At 45.5% G+C, this 19718-nt stretch overlaps 1 protein-coding gene across 1 annotated transcript in view; it reads right to left on the reverse strand.

Annotated features, from left to right (window-relative positions):
• Positions 1-19718, reverse strand: part of LOC115191426 (tripartite motif-containing protein 16-like) — an 81198-nt gene that overhangs the window by 29057 nt on the left and 32423 nt on the right. Inside the window, exons 2-3 of the mRNA XM_029749277.1 lie at positions 7366-7461; positions 3560-3793 (exon numbers count right to left, since the gene is read on the reverse strand). Of these exons, the coding sequence (XP_029605137.1) occupies positions 3560-3793; positions 7366-7461 (330 nt within the window). The remainder of the gene's footprint in view (positions 1-3559; positions 3794-7365; positions 7462-19718) is intronic.

Genomic DNA, 19718 nt, shown 5'->3' on the forward strand with positions numbered 1-19718 from the left:
GAGGGACGGACAGAGAGAGGGGGGAGGGACGGGACAGGCGAGCGGGAGGGGAGGGACGGACAGAGGAAGAGGGGAGAGGGACGGACAGAGAGGGGTGAGGGACGGACAGAGAGAGGGGAGGGACGGACAGAGAGAGGGAGACGGGACAGAGAGACAGGGACTGGACAGAGAGGAGGGAGAGGGACGGACAGAGAGAGAGAGGGAGAAGGGGACTGGACTAGAAGAGAGGGAGAGGGGACGGGACAGAGAGAGGGAGAGGGACGGACAGGAGAGAGGGAAGAGGGACGGAGGAGGACAGAGAGAGGGAGAGGGACAGAACAGAGAGGAGGGAGGGGAGGGACAGCAGAGAAAGGGGAAAAACGGAAGAGAGAGGGATGGACAGAGAGAGGGACAGAAGACAGAGGGGGAGAGGGACGGACAGAGAGAGGGAGAGTGACAGACAGAGAGAGGGACAGACAGAGAGAGGGACAGACAGAGAGAGGGACAGACAGAGAGAGGGACAGACAGAGAGAGGGACAGACAGAGAGAGGGACAGACAGAGGGAGAGGGACAGACAGAGTGAGAGGGACAGACAAAGGGAGAGGGACAGACAGAGGGAGAGGGACAGACAGAGGGAGAGGGACAGACAGAGGGAGAGGGAGGGACACACAGAGGGAGAGGGAGGGACGGACAGAGGGAGAGGGAGGGACGGACAGAGGGAGAGGGAGAGGGACGGACAGAGAGAGGGAGAGGGACGGACAGAGAGAGGGAGAGGGACGGACAGAGAGAGGAGAGGGACGGACAGAGAGAGGGAGAGGGACGGACAGAGAGAGGGACGGACAGAGAGAGAGAGGGAGGGGGACGACCAGACAGAGGGAGAGGAAGGGACAGAGAGAGGGAGAGGGACGGACAGAGAGAAGGAGAGGGACGGACAGAGAGAGGGAGAGGGACGGACAGAGAGAGGGAGAAGGACGGACAGAGAGAGGGACGGACAGAGAGAGGGAGAGGGACGGACAGAGAGAGGGAGAGGGACGGACAGAGAGAGGGAGAGGGACGGACAGAGAGAGGGAGAGGGACGGACAGAGAGAGAGAGAGAGAGATGACAGAGAGAGGGAGGGGGAGGGACAGACAGAGGGAGAGGGAGTGACAGAGAGAGGGACGGACAGAGAGAGGGACGGACAGAGAGAGGGACAGACAGGGAGACGGACAGAGAAAGGGACGGACAGAGAGAGGGACGGACAGAGAGAGGGAGAGGAACGGACAGAGGGAGAGGGAGGGACAGAGAGAGGGACGGACAGAGAGAGGGACGGACAGAGAGAGGGACAGACAGGGAGACGGACAGAGAAAGGGACGGACAGAGAGAGGGACGGACAGAGAGAGGGACGGACAGAGAGAGGGACGGACGGACAGAGAGAGGGACGGACACAGAGAGGGGGAGGGACGGACAGAGAGAGGGGGAGGGACGGACAGAGAGAGGGGAAGGGACGGACAGAGAGAGGGGGAGGGATGGACAGAGAGAGGGAGAGGGACGGACAGAGAGAGGGACGGACAGAGAGAAGGACGGACAAAGAGAGGGAGAGGGACGGACAGAGTGAGGGAGAGGGACGGACAGAGAGAGGGAGAGGGATGGACAGAGAGAAGTAGAGGGACGGACAGAGAGAGGGAGAGGGATGGACAGAGAGAAGTAGAGGGACGGACAGAGAGAGGGAGAGGGACGGACAGAGAGAGGGAGAGGGACAGACAGAGAGAGGGAGAGGGACAGACAGAGAGAGGGAGGGAGGGGGAGGGACAGAGAGAGGGACGGACAGAGAGAGGGACGGACAGAGAGAGGGAGAGGGACGGACAGAGAGAGGGAGAGGGACGGACAGAGAGAGGGAGAGGGACGGACAGAGAGAGGGAGAGGGACGGACAGAGAGAGAGAGAGGGATGACAGAGAGAGGGAGGGGGAGGGACAGACAGAGGGAGAGGGAGTGACAGAGAGAGGGACGGACAGAGAGAGGGACGGACAGAGAGAGGGACAGACAGGGAGACGGACAGAGAAAGGGACGGACAGAGAGAGGGACGGACAGAGAGAGGGAGAGGGACGGACATAGAGAGGGAGAGGGATGACAGAGAGAGGGAGGGGGAGGGACAGACAGAGGGAGAGGGAGGGACAGAGAGAGGGACGGACAGAGAGAGGGACGGACAGAGAGAGGGACAGACAGGGAGACGGACAGAGAAAGGGACGGACAGAGAGAGGGACGGACAGAGAGAGGGACGGACAGAGAGAGGGACGGACAGAGAGAGGGACGGACACAGAGAGGGAGAGGGACGGACAGAGAGAGAAGGAGGGACGGACAGAGAGAGGGGAAGGGACGGACAGAGAGAGGGGGAGGGATGGACAGAGAGAGGGAGAGGGACGGACAGAGAGAGGGACGGACAGAGAGAAGGACGGACAGAGAGAGGGAGAGGGACGGACAGAGTGAGGGAGAGGGACTGACAGAGAGAGGGAGAGGGATGGACAGAGAGAGGTAGAGGGACGGACAGAGAGAGGGAGAGGGACGGACAGAGAGAGGGAGAGGGACAGACAGAGAGAGGGAGAGGGACAGACAGAGAGAGGGATGGAGGGGGAGGGACAGAGAGAGGGACGGACAGAGAGAGGGACAGACAGAGAGAGGGAGAGGGACGGACAGAGAGAGGGAGAGGGACAGACAGAGAGAGGGAGAGGGACAGACAGAGAGAGGGACAGACAGAGAGAGGGACAGACAGACAGAGAGAGGGACAGACAGAGGGAGAGGGACAGACAGAGTGAGAGGGACAGACAAAGGGAGAGGGACAGACAAAGGGAGAGGGACAGACAGAGGGAGAGGGACAGACAGAGGGAGAGGGAGGGACGGACAGAGGGAGAGGGAGGGACGGACAGAGGGAGAGGGTGGGACGGACAGCGCGAGGGATAGGGAAGGACAGCGAGAGGGAGAGGGATGGACAGAGAGAGGGAGAGGAGCTGACAGAGAGAGGGAGAGGGGCGGACAGAGAGAGGTACGGACGGACAGAGAGAGGGACGGACAGCGAGAGGGAGAGGGACGGACAGAGAGAGGGAGAGGGATGGACAGAGAGAGGGAGAGGGGCGGACAGAGAGAGGTACGGACGGACAGAGAGAGGGACGGACAGAGAGAGGGAGAGGGACGGACAGAGAGAGGGAGAGGGACGGACAGAGAGAGGGAGAGGGACGGACAGAGAGAGGGACGGACAGAGAGAGGGACGGACAGAGAGAGGGACGGACAGGGAGACAGACAGAGAAAGGGACGGACAGAGAGAGGGACTTACAGAGAGAGGGACGGACAGAGAGAGGGACGGACAGAGAGAGGGACGGACAGAGAGAGGGACGGACAGAGAGAGGGACGGACAGAGAGAGGGAGAGGGACGGACAGAGAGAGGGACGGACAGAGAGAGGGAGAGGGACAGCGAGAGAGAGAGAGAGGGACAGCGAGAGAGAGGGACAGCGAGAGAGAGAGAGACAGACAGGACAACATAATGATTGAGATGAATAGTTTCACATTAAGTTAATTTCATATCACATGTAACAAGACAGTTTAGTTACCTGGAGGAAATGGATGTGATCCTCTGTGTGTGAGAGCTGCTCCAGCTCAGTGCTTCTCTTCCTCAGCTCAGCTATCTCCTGCTTCAGTTGCTCCAGGAGTCCTTCAGCTTGACTCACTTGAGCCTTCTCTTGGGCTCTGATCAGCTCCTTCACCTCAGAGCTCCTTCTCTCAATGGAGCGGATCAGCTCAGTAAAGATCTGATCACTGTCCTCCACTGCTGCCTGTGCAGAGCGCTGTTAAGAGAGAGAGAGAGAGAGAGAGAGAGAGAGAGAGAGAGAGACAGAGAGAGAGAGACAGAGAGAGAGAGACAGAGAGAGAGAGACAGAGAGAGAGACAGAGGAGAGAGACAGAAAGAGAGACATAGAGAGAGACATTGGGAAATATTAGCTTTTGCACCTCATTGAGTCAGAACGATGCCACCCTGCTCTCCAGGTCCACCAGGCCTTGTCCCCCCTCCTGGACAGGCAGGTACAGAACACCGCTTGGTCCTGCTCTACTCTCCTCCCTCCTGGTCCCCCCTCCAGTAGCCTGCCCCATAGCAGAGCTAGACCCAGCCTCTGTCCCCTGAGTCCTAGTAGGCTGGACAATAGAACGAGTCAAAACGGCCAAAGAACGTTGTCTGAGCTGGAACACTAGCGAGTCCATAGCAAATGAATTGAAACAAACCTTCACAGAGCCTCTTCTGACTGGAATGATCCTTAGATTTCCATTTCCCCTAAATGGCACCAAAAAATGTCTACCTTTTTATTTTACCACTAAAACCTGTTCTTAGGACCAAACTGGAAAATAACAACTGGTGTAGAAAGTAAACATCCGCACCTCGATGGTGCCAAGTGTGTTTATGTCTGTATTACCAGGAAGTAGGAAAAAACGGGCAACTTCTGACTATTTCTGGTCTAGCGATCGATGACAGCAGAGGACGCTGCCCAACCTTATGTCATTAGAAAGAGGAGATTCTCCTGATTAAAATGGTGTCTGACCTGAAAACTTCTAAATTTACACATTGTGAGATATTTAGTGAAATAAACAGACATACCACAACTAAGCTGCTCAAACTTACATCATTAGACATAATAGGTTATCCTGATTAAAATGGTGTAGAACTTCAAACCATTAAAATATATACATCTATTACAGATAATTGGAGAAATAGACATGTCCCTATTTCCACAAAACAATGACAGTCTGAAAGTTATAACAGCAGTCTTTTATTTAACCAGCTTACCATTTATCTACCACCATTTGACTTTGTCTTTAACATTTAGTGGTTTGTAATCTAGTGGTTAAGAACGTTGGGCAGTAACTGAAAGGTGGCTGGTTCGAATCCCTGAGCCGACTAGGTGAAAAATCTGTAAATAGCCTTTTTTAGGCAGATTCGGGATCTTAACCCTAGTGGCTCTGGATAAGAGTGTCTGCTAAATGACTCACAAGTAAACGTAAACTATCGAGTAAACACCACCTCTTCCTTCCTAATCTGACCTTTGAATCTTGGTCCACCGACCTTAAGAGGACATATAAATGCCGTCCCTTGTGCTCAGAGTCCCATCTCTTCTGCCACACATCTATCAAAATGTCTCTGATCTTACATTTGTCCTCACCTCTAGCCAGTGGAACATTAATATATATTATATCTTGTTTTAAAGCTCTTTTAGATAACTGGTCTACAATTTCATTCCCTTCCACACCTGAATGTGCTGGGACCCAGCAGAATCTCACTACTACACCCATTCTCTCATTTCTCCATTATAACATAGATACCTACAACTGTCCAACCAAAACCACTGCCTTGTCTACTAGTATATTCCCAACAGTCATCTAGAACAGTAGCAGTGGGATGCTCAACCTCACAGCCTTGCAACCCAATAAGATAATGACAATTTATTACGCCGTATACCCAAAGGCATCTCACCTGCCTCCACTAGTAAGACACATACAGATGTTGATTTAAACGCACCAATACATATCCTTAAAGCTATATACTGGATTCTGTCCAGCTTAAGTCTTTGCTGCTGTTCCATAAACTATACACCCGTAATCAATTGTTGTCCTGATCAGAGCTCTATAAATATCCATCAACGATTGTCTGTCAGCATCCCATTCACAACCAGAGACCCACACAACCAACTACCATGAAAGTGATGGAATGAGAGTGAGACATCATTACAACACTGTACATAGACATAATATAACGTTTCTTCTTCTTTGGAGTTTAACGGCGGTTGGCATCCAATATGTTGTATTACTGCCCCCGACTGGACAATAATATAAATCTATTTTACTTTGTAATATGAATAATAAAACACCCTTCCAACTAACCCTACAGTCATTAAAAACCCACTACCCCATTCCACTACTTTGACCCTATCTGCTCCTGCACCATGCCAACTAACCCTACACTCATTAAAAACCCACTACCCCATTCCACTACTTTGACCCGATCTGCTCCTGCACCATGCCAACTAACCCTACACTCATTAAAAACCCACTACCCCATTCCACTACTTTGACCCTATCTGCTCCTGCACCATGCCAACGACCTGGGAGGACGGGACACCACCACTCAACACACCCTGGAACTCTTCTGAAGTCAAATCTCATATGACCAAATACTTCTCTGCAGCTGCCACCACAACATCTATTGTCTGTGATTTACATTCCATTTCTACGGTACAGTTGATAACCATTGCTTTGAACTCTAAGAAGCCAACCTTACAGAAGCATATATCACTCGTTGGCCAATCCCTCTGTGCTGACACAGATCTACTACTCACAGGGATCCTCTCAGGATCCATCACCCTTGACCCATCCTCCTCTACTTTCTTTACTGCCTCAGCATACGACACCTTCTGCACTACTCTGACTCTAGTCACCTCAACCTGCCTCTCTCTCACCAGACACTTCTGATCCCCAGCAACATGGGCACCCCTACAGTTGACACAACTTTATCTACTGAAACTGCACAATCCTCTATCCCATGACCTCCTGCACACTTCCCACATCTTGGAATCTCCCTCCTACAAACTGCTGCAGCATGACCATAAACTTTGTACCTGAAAATCCTTTCAAAGAAATCACACATTTCAATGGTGTCCTGTTCCTGATAGCAAAGCAAGAAACAGATCTTGACATAAGTTGCGTGACACGGAGCGCCCACTCTCTCTGGTCAGAAGAAACACAAACAAATATCACAAGTCCCCTACAGGTTACCTTCACTGATTCAATGGCACCCAACTCCTTTCCCACCCACCCTGAAACCACAAATGGATCTGTCAAAAGGTTTGGATCCACTTTCTCCAACAATGTAACTCCTACTGCACCAGATTCTTCTTTATCATGTCCATTGATGCCAGGCTCTGGTTCTGAGCTCTTCTCCACACCTTCTACCTCACTTAACTCTCCATCATTCATTTCCATTTCACCTCCAGAACTCAGTCTGGCGCACGGCTCTCTCTGTTTGCTCTTGAATTATAACATTTGAAATGTCTCTATTCCTTTGAATCCTTTGTGTGTGATGTTTACTGTTCATTTCTGGTTGTTTATTTCACTTTTGTTTATTATCTATTTCACTTGCTTTGGTAATGTAAACATGTTTCCCATGCCAATAAACATCTTTGAATTGAATTGAGAGAGAGCTCCATGTTAATGTATAGGGGAAATGAGCCATTGTTACTTATGGTTATGTGATGAGGTAGCCCCACCTGCGACTTCTAAATCAGATTGGAGAAGGTCCCCTGTATTTCTCTCTCTCTCTCTGATTGGAGGAGACAGGTAAAATGGTGTGTCTCCTCTGGACAACAATACTCACCTTGAAAGACTCCACAGCCTGCTGGAGCTCCTTCAGCTCCTTCTCTCTCTCCTGGAATCTCTGCTGGACCTTCTGCTGACTCATCCCCAGCTGCCTCTGTGGAGAATCACTCTTCAATGAGCTATCAAGCTTTATTAGTCCAGTAGATCAATATTATAGTAATGTGACATAGGACCCATAGAGAGGAAGGTCTACAATCCTGAGGACGTCCCTTTACAATATTATATTATTATGTTGCAATGTGAATGATTATAGTTTTATGGTAGGCCTACATGTATCAAGGGGTTGAGACTGAACTTTGGACTCATAAAAGGCCATTCAGAATGATAATAGTGTTTGACTTTAGAAAATGGTGATACATTTGGAGAATCTGGGTTAACATATCTATATACTCAAGGTTTCTGTTCATATTTGTGGATCCATTTCATTTGAATGATCTCATATTCAAACAGCCTTAGTTCCTATTGTATCTTTAATTCTTTGTTTATCAGACAGTCACCAACAAGTTGTTCTGGTCTTACCTGTTTCTCAGTCCTCTCTGCTGCAGCTAACACTGTATTATGGCCTTTATGTTCATCCATTGTACACAGCAGACAGATACACTGCTGATCGGTACGACAGTAAACCTCCAGCAGTTTGTCATGATGAGAGCAGATCTTCTCCTGTAGTTGTGCGGTGGCTTTGACCAGCTTGTGCTTCTTCAAAGCAGGAAATTCATAGTGAGGTTGGAGGTGAGTCTCACAGTAAGAGGCCAGGCATGCCAGACAGGACATGAGGGCTTTCTGCTTTCTGGTCCCAGTGCAGACATCACACGCCACATCTCCAGCTCCAGCATAGCACAGAGCAGGAGGGGGAGCAGCCTGGAGTCCTGTCTTCTTCAGTTTCTCCACCACCTCAGCCAGCACAGTGCTCCTGTTCAGAACAGGCCTTGGGGTAAAGGTCTGTCTGCACTGTGGACAGCTGTAGACACCTTTCAGATCATCCTGATCCCAGCTTTCTTTAATACAACCCATACAGTAACTGTGTCCACAGGCAGTAGTCACCAGATCCTTCAGTAGATCCAGACAGATGGAGCAACAGAACAGTTCCTGATTCTCTGCCATTTTGGTGCTCTCTCCTGTAGGTTAAGCAATGGCAGTGTGGAAGATGACTTTCTGTTTCATGGAACTCTACACCAGAGGACAGGGAGTGGCTTCCTACTGGACTATTCTCTATTTGTAGAGGGGGTGTGGTTTCATTGATAAGGAAGTGTAACAGAGTGTTGGGTAGTAGGCAGAGATGGTCAGTATTCATGTTACATGTATTTGAAATACGTATTTGAATTACTTCAGAGTATTTTTGTCTTTTGAATCACACTGGGCTGAACTACACTACATTGTATTTTGTATTTTCTAAACACTAAATACTTTTCTATACTCTTTTTTATAGCGGTTCACATCTTGCGGCCACCTTTCACCCTGCATTGGTATCAGCAGTCTGATAGTATTATGGTGTGAGAAGAGTGTCTGGTAAATGACAACATTGGTATCAGCAGTATGATAGTACTATGGTGTGATAAGACTGTCTGCTAAATTAACTAAACATAAATCTATATGTAAGAGTAGGACACCCTTTCAAATGGATACATCATCTCAGCCTTGATGCCTAAATTAATCAAAGACATACAGACACCATAGTAATCAGATCAGGGTGACACCACAGTAATCAGATCAGGGAGACACCACAGTAATCAGATCAGGGTGACCCCACAGTAATCAGATCAGGGTGACTCAGATCAGGGTGACACCATATTAATCAGATCATGGAGACACAGTAACATGTTAAACACACCAAGATCCCTCCTAAATCACCAGGTGGGATTTCCCTTTTGACATCAACTACTGATGACTCTTATGGGAGGAAGTGATCATTTCACATATTAAGCTACGCAATTAATTGCACATTTTATGGTGACTTTAAATTCAGTTTTATACCTAGTTTCTTTTATCAGTTTGGTACTATTTTTTGAAGTATGTGGTACATTATCAGAACTCCAAACTGGTCATACTTGTAACGCAGCCAGTCTTCAATTCAAAACCTCTCATTGATTCATTTGGATTGTAAACACCTCTCACCACACAACCATTGATTCAAATTATGATTGTGAAATGTAATGAGAACATTGGTTTAGTCACCAAAACGACATAGTGATATCTTTTCAATGTAGTCGTTTTAACAACAAGTTAATCCAATAGGAAACAATGCAATATACAGCACATTCAGAAAGTATTCAGACCCCTTGACTTTTTCCACATTTTGTTACATTACAGCCGTATTCTAAAATGGATTCAATATTTTTTTCCCTCATCAATATACACCCAATACCCCATAATGACAAAACAAAAACAGGTTTTTAGACATTCTTGCAAATGTATGAAACATTTTGCTCAGGTGCATCCTATTTCCACATCCTTAAGATGTTTCTACAACTTGATTGGAGGCCATCTGTGGTAAATTCAATTGATTGGACATGATTTGGAAAGACACACACCTGTCTATATAAGGTCCCACGGTTGACAGTGCATATCAGAGTGAAAACCAAGCCATGAGGTCGAAGGAATTGTCCGTAGAGCTCCGAGACAGGATTGTGTCGAAGCACAGATCTGGGGAAAAAATGTCAGTATCAGTGAAGGTTCCCAACAACACAGTGGCCTCCATCATTCTTAAATGGAAAAAGTTTGGAACCACCAAGACTCTTCCTAGAGCTGACCGCCCGGCCAAACTGAGCAATTGAGGGAGAAGGGCCTTGGTCAGGGAAGTGACCAACAACTCGATGGTCACTCTGACAGAGGTCCAGAGATCCTCTGTGGAGATGGGAGAACCTTCCGGAAGGACAACCATCTCTGCAGCACTCCACCAATCAGGCCTTTATGGTAGAGTGGCCAGATGGAAGCCACTCCTCAGTAAAAGGCAGATGACAGCCCTCTTGGAGTTTTCCAAAAGATACCTAAAACACTCTCAGACCGTGAGAAACAAAATTCGTTGTTCTAATGAAACCACCCGATCGAAAATATCTGGAGAGACCTGAACATAGCTGTGCAGCAACGCTCCCCATCTAACCTGACAGAGCTAGACAGGATCTGCAGAGAAGAATGGGAGAAACTCTCCAAATACAGGTGTGCCAAGCTTGTAGCGTCATACCCAAGAAGACTCGAGGCTGTAATCGCTGCCAAAGGCGCTTCAACAAAGTACTGAGTAAAGGGTCTGAATACTTATGTAAATGTGATATTTCAGTTTTTGCTTTGTCATTAAGGGTATTCTGTGTAGATTGATGAGGGAAAATAACAATTTAATACATTTTAGAATAAGGCTGTAATGTAGCAAAATGTGGAAAAAGTCAAGGGGTCTGAATACTTTCTGAATGCACTGTATATACATTTTACAGACCCAGTATAATTTACATTAGTTATCTTGTTGTTTTTAGACATCTTGTTAATGAGGGCTTATTTAATTTACTCTGAAATGAATCCATTTGACCTCAATCAATACAATGACTTCTCAGGGAGATGTTAAGTGGAGTGATGAAGAGTCTACTGTTCTAGAAGTCAGAGACCCCCTCTTCTCCCTCTCTCTAACCACACACTGGTCCGTTGTCATCTCAGCCCACAGAGGCACATGGCAAAGCTGGACACAGAACAATGAATGTGAAAGGTGCTGTGCTCTATGTCTGGCCACCATCTTCTTCCTCAGTGTCTGTGTGGTTACATGATGGTTCCACATTAAACACTGTAGCCTGAGGAATGTTTATCTTTCACCCACTGACACCATATCTCTTGTTATTCAACGAACACACATCCTGTTATTCACCACACACACACATCCTGTTATTCACCACACACACACATCCAGTTATTCACCACACACACACACACATCCTGTTATTCACCACACACACACACATCCTGTTATTCACCACACACACACACATCCTGTTATTCACCACACACACACACACATCCTGTTATTCACCACACACACATCCTGTTATTCACCACACACACACACATCCTGTTATTCACCACACACACACACACATCCTGTTATTCACCACACACACACACATCCTGTTATTCACCACACACACACATCCTGTTATTCAATACTGTTACGCACGCCTCTAGAAAGAGGGAACGAAACACCCTGCTACAACTCAACTCTCCGTGGTGTGAAAGAGGTATGGGACTGTAGGTGTGAGTAAGGATGACAAAAAGGCAGAGAATACCGTTTACAGGGAATTTATTCCTTCACACGGTAAGTTTGGGGAAAAGGGCTGGACGGAACCAAAGCAAAGAAAGTAAATATCAATATTACCTAACTAGCACCACCTGGTGCACTAACCAAAATACAGGGGATGGTCCACCCTGGTCTTTCCTAGTGTGCATAGATAATAAACTACTACGGGTATATGTATGCCCGCGGGCCTCTTGCCTAAGCACTCCCTAGGTGCCTTCCCCTTCCCCCCTGGGAACAAATGAAACAGAAACACAAATGTAAGTAACAATTCCAATAATCCAAACACTGTGTCCTATTGACACACAACAGACTTATCCAATCAGCTACCTCAGCAACAACTAACAGAGTACATACCAAATCTCTTTCTGAGTAACAACCAACATATATATATCCCTCTGCCATCAACCTCCTCTCTCAGCAAATATCTCTCAGCAATCATCTCCCCTTCTGAGCAACAGAACACTGGCTTATACTATAGCTTTAGGTGGGGTTGGTAATTGGAGACAGCTGCGTCCTGACGAGGGGGCGGGGTCAGCTCTCCAATAAGCAATGGGGAAGACCAATCAGCTGCTTGGAGAACTTCAGGAAGCCATTACCTGAAACACACTCACATATACACAAACTACAACACAGAAACTGGGGAACGTAACAAATACACACACATCCTGTTATTGAACACACACTTCCTGTTATTGAATACACACACACATCCTGTTATTCAATACACACACACACACACACACATGCTGTTATGGAATACACACACACACATCCTGTTATTGAATACACACACACACATCCTGTTATTCAATACAAACACATCCTCCTCTCTAGGTTTCTTCCTATGTTTTGGCCTTTCTAGGGAGTTTTTCCCACCGTGCTTCTACACCTGCATTGCTTGCTGTTTGGGGTTTTAGACTGGGTTTGTGTACAGCACTTTGATATATCAGCTGATGTAAGAAACATGGGCGGAGATGGCAGAAATGGAGGTGTGCCTACAGATACACTGTATTCTGACCTTGACTTATTTTCCCTCATAATTGCCATTTTAAACAAGGTGAATGAGAGAAAAAGAAGAAACGTGCACACTGCTCTGGCTAGTGTCACTGCTCTGGCTAGTGTCACTGCTCTGGCTAGTGTCACTGCTCTGGCTAGTGTCACTGCTCTGGCTAGTATCACTGCTCTTTACTTATTGGCCTCAAAGTTAGCTTCATAAAGAGCAGTGATACTAGCAAGAGCAGTTATTCAACTGTTACCAGGCACCTGCAACAAAGATAGCTCAGATGTCCGAGTGCCTTTTGAATTTTGAACAACAAGGTGAATATGACTTGCCTAGTTAAATAAAGGTTAAATAAAATAAATAAATAAATAAAATGACATCCTAAACAAGGTGAAGACCATTATGTTACCTCGTGGGCAGCCGGGTGCCTTGTGACTGGGTCGACTCTTGTCCTGGGCACAAAGCCATTTCTTAAACTTCCCCTCTGCTCCTTGTCTGCGCTCCCTCTACTGGCTGCCTCCTCCTGTTACAACACAATTGTTCCAATCTCAGCACCTGAACATCTCATACTAGTTTCCACGGAAACCAAAGATATGTTGTCAAAAGCATTCAAAGTCAAGTTGATAGTTTCAGGAATATGCCTTATTTATTTTTGTTTATTTAACGGTTCGTCGCTCCTGTGCCTTTCCGTTCACCTTCACACCCCTGGGCCAGACTACACTCAATCATAGGACCTACTGAAGAGATGAGTCTTCAATAAAGACTTAAAGATAGGGAGACGTTTATTATTTCTCCCTTGATCCTAGGTCCTGGCAGTGTTGTGCAGACTCTCCAAACTGAGCTTTGGAGAAATACGCAGATTTAAAGAGGAGTCCGTAATTTGCTTTCTAATGATCATGATCTTTCCGTCAAAGAAGTTCATGAATTTATCACTGCTGAAGTGAAAGCCATCCTCTCTTGGGGAATGCTGCTTTTTAGTTAGCTTTGGAAGGGAGAAAACTCCCAGTATGGCCCACCATAGTACTCGTACCTAACTGATGAGTCTGGTCTTTTACTGGACAGGTGGATTTGTAATGCCCTGTAGCACCACAATACAGGCAACTGTTGGAGTTATGCCTGAGTAATCGTTCTTGAGGTGAGAATCTAGCTCTTCTCTGTTGCATAGGCACAGTAGAAAACGAGTCGCCCGTTACCAATGATTCCCGAGGGGACTCGGGTGACTTCGGATCCTCTCGGAAATGCAAGCGTCGGGACTTCCGGGGATCTTCGGAGGCTAGCAAGCAGCCGTTGACAAACGAGTGGGGCCGAAAACAGACCTCCTATATTCCTGTAGGCATCCATCAATTCTAAATGGTCATTTTTTTATTTAACCTTTATTTATCTAGGCAAGTCAGTTAAGAACAAATTCTTATTTATAATGACAGCCTAGGAACAGTGGGTTAACTGCCTTGTTCAGGGGCAGAACAATAGATTTTTACCTTGTCAGCTCAGGGATTTGATCTAGCAATTTTTCGGTTATTGGTTTTAACCACTAGGCTACCTGCCACCCCATAGTGAAGGCTATGAGGGAGTCGAGGTACCTCCTGAGCTGCGAGCAGCATAGACAGTATTTTACCTTTGTTTAACTTCTATGGGAAAGGTGGGACGCTTGCGTCCCACTCTACTCAACAGCCAGTGGAATCCCGTGGCGCGATATTCAAAAACCTTAGAAATGCTATTACTTCAATTTCTCAAACATATGACTATTTCACAGCATTTTAAAGACAAGACTCTCGTTAATCTAACCACACTGTCCGATTTCAAAAAGGCTTTACAACGAAAGCAAAACATTAGATTATGTCAGCAGAGTACCCAGCCAGAAATAATCAGACACCCATTTTTCAAGCTAGCATATAATGTCACAAAAAACAAAACCACAGCTAAATGCAGCACTAACCTTTGATGATCTTCATCAGATGACAACCCTAGGACATTATGTTATACAATACATGCATGTTCTGTTCAATCAAGTTCATATTTATATAAAAAAACAGCTTTTTTACATTAGCATGTGACGTTCAGAACTAGCATTCCCACCGAAAACTTCCGGTGAATTTACTAAATTACTCACGATAAACGTTCACAAAAAACATAACAATTATTTTAAGAATTATAGATACAGAACTTCTTTATGCAATCGCCATGTCCGATTTTAAAATAGCTTTTCGGTGAAAGCACATTTTGCAATATTCTGAGTATATAGCCCGGCATCACAGGGCTAGTTATTTAGACACCGACCAAGTTTAGCCCTCACCAAAGTCAGATTTACTATAAGAAAAATGGTCTTACCTTTGATGTCTTCATCAGAATGCACTCCCAGGACCTCTACTTCAATAACAAATGTTGGTTTGGTTCAAAATAATCCATCGTTATATCCAAATACCGGCGTTTTGTTCGTGCTTTCAAAACACTATCCAAAGGGTAAAGAACGGGCATGCGCCCGACGCATATCGTGACAAAAAAATTCTAAGTATTCCATTACTGTACTTCGAAGCATGTCAACCGCTGTTTAAAGTCAATTTTTATGCCACTTTACTCGTAAAATAGCGATAATATTCCGACCTGGAGTGTTTGTTTTCGTTCAATGACTGAAATGGACTCATCACGGGCATGCGCAGGCACGTGCGCTCGCGCGTCATTCTCTCAGAAGGCCACTTACAAAATGAGCTCCTGTTTTTCAACCAGAGACAGCAGCGTCATAATTCAACGTTTTGCCGCCTTCTGAGAGCCTATGGGAGCATCAGAAAGTGTCACGTTACCGCACAGATCCTTTTGTTTGGGAAAGAGATGCAACTGAAGGCCAAAAAATGGGCAGACAGGCTACTTCCTGAACAGAATCTTCTCAGGTTTTTGCCTGCCATATGAGTTCTGTTATACTCACAGACACCATTCAAACAGTTTTAGAAACTTTGGAGTGTTTTCTATCCAAAGCTAATAATTATATGCATATTCTATTTACTGGGCAGGAGTAGTAGGCATGCTGCTGCCTCCATGTCTGTGGTGGGTTGTACAGAAACAGTACATTATTATATAGATGACCGTTTGGTGGTAACCCTATAGGCATGCTGCTGCCTCCATGTCTGTGGTGGGTTGTAATACAGACACAGTACATTATTATATAGATGACCGTGTGGTGGTAACCCTATAGTTAATTGGAACATTCTAATTAGACATGCAGTTTTCTACTCAGTGAATGATCTATTGTTATGAGCTAGAATTGTTCTACTGATACAAGTTGTCTTTGTGTATCTCAGGAATGCGGCCAAGAGCTGTTTGGGTGTGACTACTGTAAGTGACATATCCTGTTTTTTGGAATGTGCAATGGACACAGCTGGGTGGAGACATACCAGAGAACAGAAACTAGCTGGAGCAGCAGCACCTAAATATCATCAGAAAAGAGTAATGAAACTGGTGGTTATCACTGTCTGCACTCTATGCCTCCACTGTCTTCACACAGCCGCTTACTGACACATAGACAAAGATGTTGTACTTTTCTATAAAAGCTGAGACCCCACCCTGTTTGTTGGGCTTTAGACTCTGGACTATTGAGTGATGGTCAACTGATCCAGATGTGCAAATCTGATAAATAAGTTGCTGTTTGAAGAATCTAGTCTCTCTTCCTTTTGGTTAGAATTTCCAAGACAATAGTCATCCTGCTGCTTCCACGTCTCTGGTGGGATGTAGTACAGACACACAGTATATTAATATATACAGGACTGTGTGGTGGTAACCCTAAAGGCATCCTGCTGCTTTCACGTCTCGGGTGGGTTGCAGTACAGACACACAGTACATTAATATATACAGGACTGTGTGGTGGTAACCCTGTAGTCATCCTGCTGTCTCTACCTCTCTGGTGGGTTGTAGTACAGACACACAGTACATCAATAAATCCTCTAAAGGATCTCTACAGGATCGGTGTCCCTATACCGGGATGGTTGTTGCTAATGTTTTTATTTATTTTTATTTCACCTTTATTTAACCAGGTAGGCAAGTTGAGAACAAGTTCTCATTTACAATTGCGACCTGGCCAAGATAAAGCAAAGTAGTTCGACAACATACAACAACTCAGAGTTACACATGGAGTAAAACAAACATACAGTCAATAATACAGTAGAAAAATAAGTCTATATACAATGTGAGCAAATGAGGTGAGATAAGGGAGGTAAAGGCAAAAAAGGCCATGGTGGTAAAGTAAATACAATATATCAAGTAAAACACTGGAATGGTAGATTTGTAGTAGAAGAAAGTACAAAGTAGAAATAGAAATAATGGGGTGCAAAGGAGCAAAATAAATAAATACAGTAGGGGAAGAGGTAGTTGTTTGGGCTAAAATTATAGATGGGCTATGTACAGGTGCAATGATCTGTGAGCTGCTCTGACAGCTGGTGCTTAAAGCTAGTGAGGGAGATAAGTGTTTCCAGTTTCAGAGATTTTTGTAGTTCGTTCCAGTCATTGGCAGCAGAGAATTGGTAGGAGAGATGGCCAAAGGAGGAATTGGCTTTGGGAGTGACCAGTGAGCGGAGATAAGGGGGGACTTTACCTAGCAGGGTCTTGTAGATGACCTGGAGCCAGTGGGTTTGGCGGCGATTATGAAGCGAAGGCCAGCCAACGAGAGTGTACAGGTCGCAGTGGTGGGTAGTATATGGGGCTTTGGTGACAAAACGGATGGCACTGTGATAGGCTGCATCCAGTTTGTTGAGTAGGGTATTGGAGGCTATTTTGTAAATGACATCGCCGAAGTCGAGGATCAGTAGGATGGTCAGTTTTACGATGGTATGATTGGCAGCATGATTGAAGGATGCTTTGTTGCGAAATAGGAAGCCAATTCTAGATTTAACTTTGGATTGGAGATGTTTGATGTGAGCCTGGAAGGAGAGTTTATAGTCTAACCAGACACCTAGGTATTTGTAGTTGTCCACATATTCTAAGTCAGAACCGTCCAGAGTAGTGATGCTGGACAGGCGGGCAGGTGCAGGCAGTGATCGGTTGAAGAGCATGCATTTAGTTTTATTTGTATTTAGGAGCAGTTGGAGGCCACGGAAGGAGAGTTGTATGGCATTGAAGCTCGTCTGGAGGGTGTGACTAGCATGACATTGTAAGTAACAGCAAACTTTACAGGACACAGACATGTCTTATATGGACAGAAAGCTTAAATTCTTGTTAATTTAACTGCAATTTGCAATAGCTATTACAGTGGCTCCACATGCTATTGTTTGATGAGAGTGCACATAACAAAACACTTTTATCACGGCAACTGGTTTGATACATTCACCTCTGTAGGTAAATAATGTACTTACATTCAGTAATCTTGCTCTGATTTCTCATCCTGTAGCATAGTTTGTTTGATAAAATACATTTTTATATTCAAATGTAGGAACTGGGTTCTACAGTTTTGGCTGGCAACTGTTTAAGAGATGGCTTGCTGATAAAAACCAAACAGCCACATTCCATTCTATGATTAGTGGTGCATGTGAGACATATGTCTCCGGTCTGACAGCCTGCATTCATAGATAAGATTGTGTGTGTGACTCGAGAGAGAGATAGCAAGAAAGAGTAGAACAAACATTTCATTGTTTGTTCTCATCCTTGCATCTGGGAAATAACACCAGAGGGAGATGTCCACAGGATGAACCCAAAGTGGCTTATGTTATCTAAACTTGTGGGAACTTGTTATGATCAAAAGAATGGGAGCATCCAAATCTGTGTGTACCGGATGTATAGCTAGATCCTTCGGGGATGGATGACCTTCCAAACCTGTGTGGACTAGTTAAGACTTTAAAGCAAAAACTCTATGTGGGTTAAAAACCCTGTGTAGGTTAAAGACCCTGTGTAGGTTAAAGACCCTGTGTGGGCTCAAAAAAAGCACTGTAGAAATATTTTAGAATGCATTATAATGATATAGTGGCATCCTTGTGGCTCAGTTGGTAGAGCATGGTGTTTGCAACGCTAGCATGGTGTTTACAACGCCAGGGTTGTGGGTTTGATTCCCACGGGGGGTCAGTACGAAAAGAAAAAAAAGAAAGAAATGTATGCATTCACTACTGTAAGTTGCTCTGGATAAGAGCGTCTGCTAAATGACTAAAATGTAAATATAGTATGAGATAGTAAGGTGCACCTGTAATTGTTTTAGACCAAACCCCATTTTAGAAATAAGTCCTGTAGTTACTGCTGTTTTAAGTTTATGAGATCCTGTGCCATGGGTTAGTATTGTAAAATATAAATGTATGAGTTTCGTTATCTCAGGACTTAACCCTGAGATAGAAATTAGAAAACATTCCTGCAGGTTATAAAAATATTGTAGAAAACAGCTAATTGATTAAGTATGTTTTGGGAACAGTACTGTGTGAATGTGAATGAGAGTTGTGTGAGTTGTGTGAGTGTGGAAAGAAGTTTTAATCTGAAGTTTGGATAATAAGATATAGAAATGTGTATAATAAGATGATTTAAATTTGGATAATAATTTTCGATATGTAGCGTTATCTTGGGGTTCCGTTCAACACTGCCCATCATAGAATATCGCGGGTATTATTAAGTACTTGTCACGACTTCCGCCGAAGTTGGCTTCTCTCCTTGTTCGGGCGGCATTCGGCGATCGACGTCACTTGCTTTCTAGCCATAGCCGCTCTATTTTTCATATGTCCATTTGTTTTGTCTTGTTCCATACACACCTGGTTTTCATTCCCCAATCAATCTACATGTATTTAGTCCTCTGTTCCCCATCATGTCTTTGTGTGTAATTTTTCATTGTTAATGGTGTATGTTCACGCGCGATACTTTTATAGTTTATGTTCCGTGTTTTTTGGGCACTTATGTCTTTTTTTGTGCCTATTGTTGAACAGAATAAAAGTCCGCCTGTTTACTCTACTCTGCTCTCCTTCACCTGACTTCGCCTCCCTTACACAGCCTTAACAGAATTACACACATACGATGGAGTCAGCAGGAGCAGGTACCCCGGTTAGAGGAGTCGAGGAGCGCGTCCAGGAACATTCACCTATGTTGAATCATCTTGGTGCCATGATGGATCGCGTTGTCCAGACTATGG

The sequence above is a fragment of the Salmo trutta genome, chromosome 4 (assembly GCF_901001165.1).
Source record: "Salmo trutta chromosome 4, fSalTru1.1, whole genome shotgun sequence".
NCBI classification, from domain to species: Eukaryota; Metazoa; Chordata; class Actinopteri; order Salmoniformes; family Salmonidae; genus Salmo; species Salmo trutta.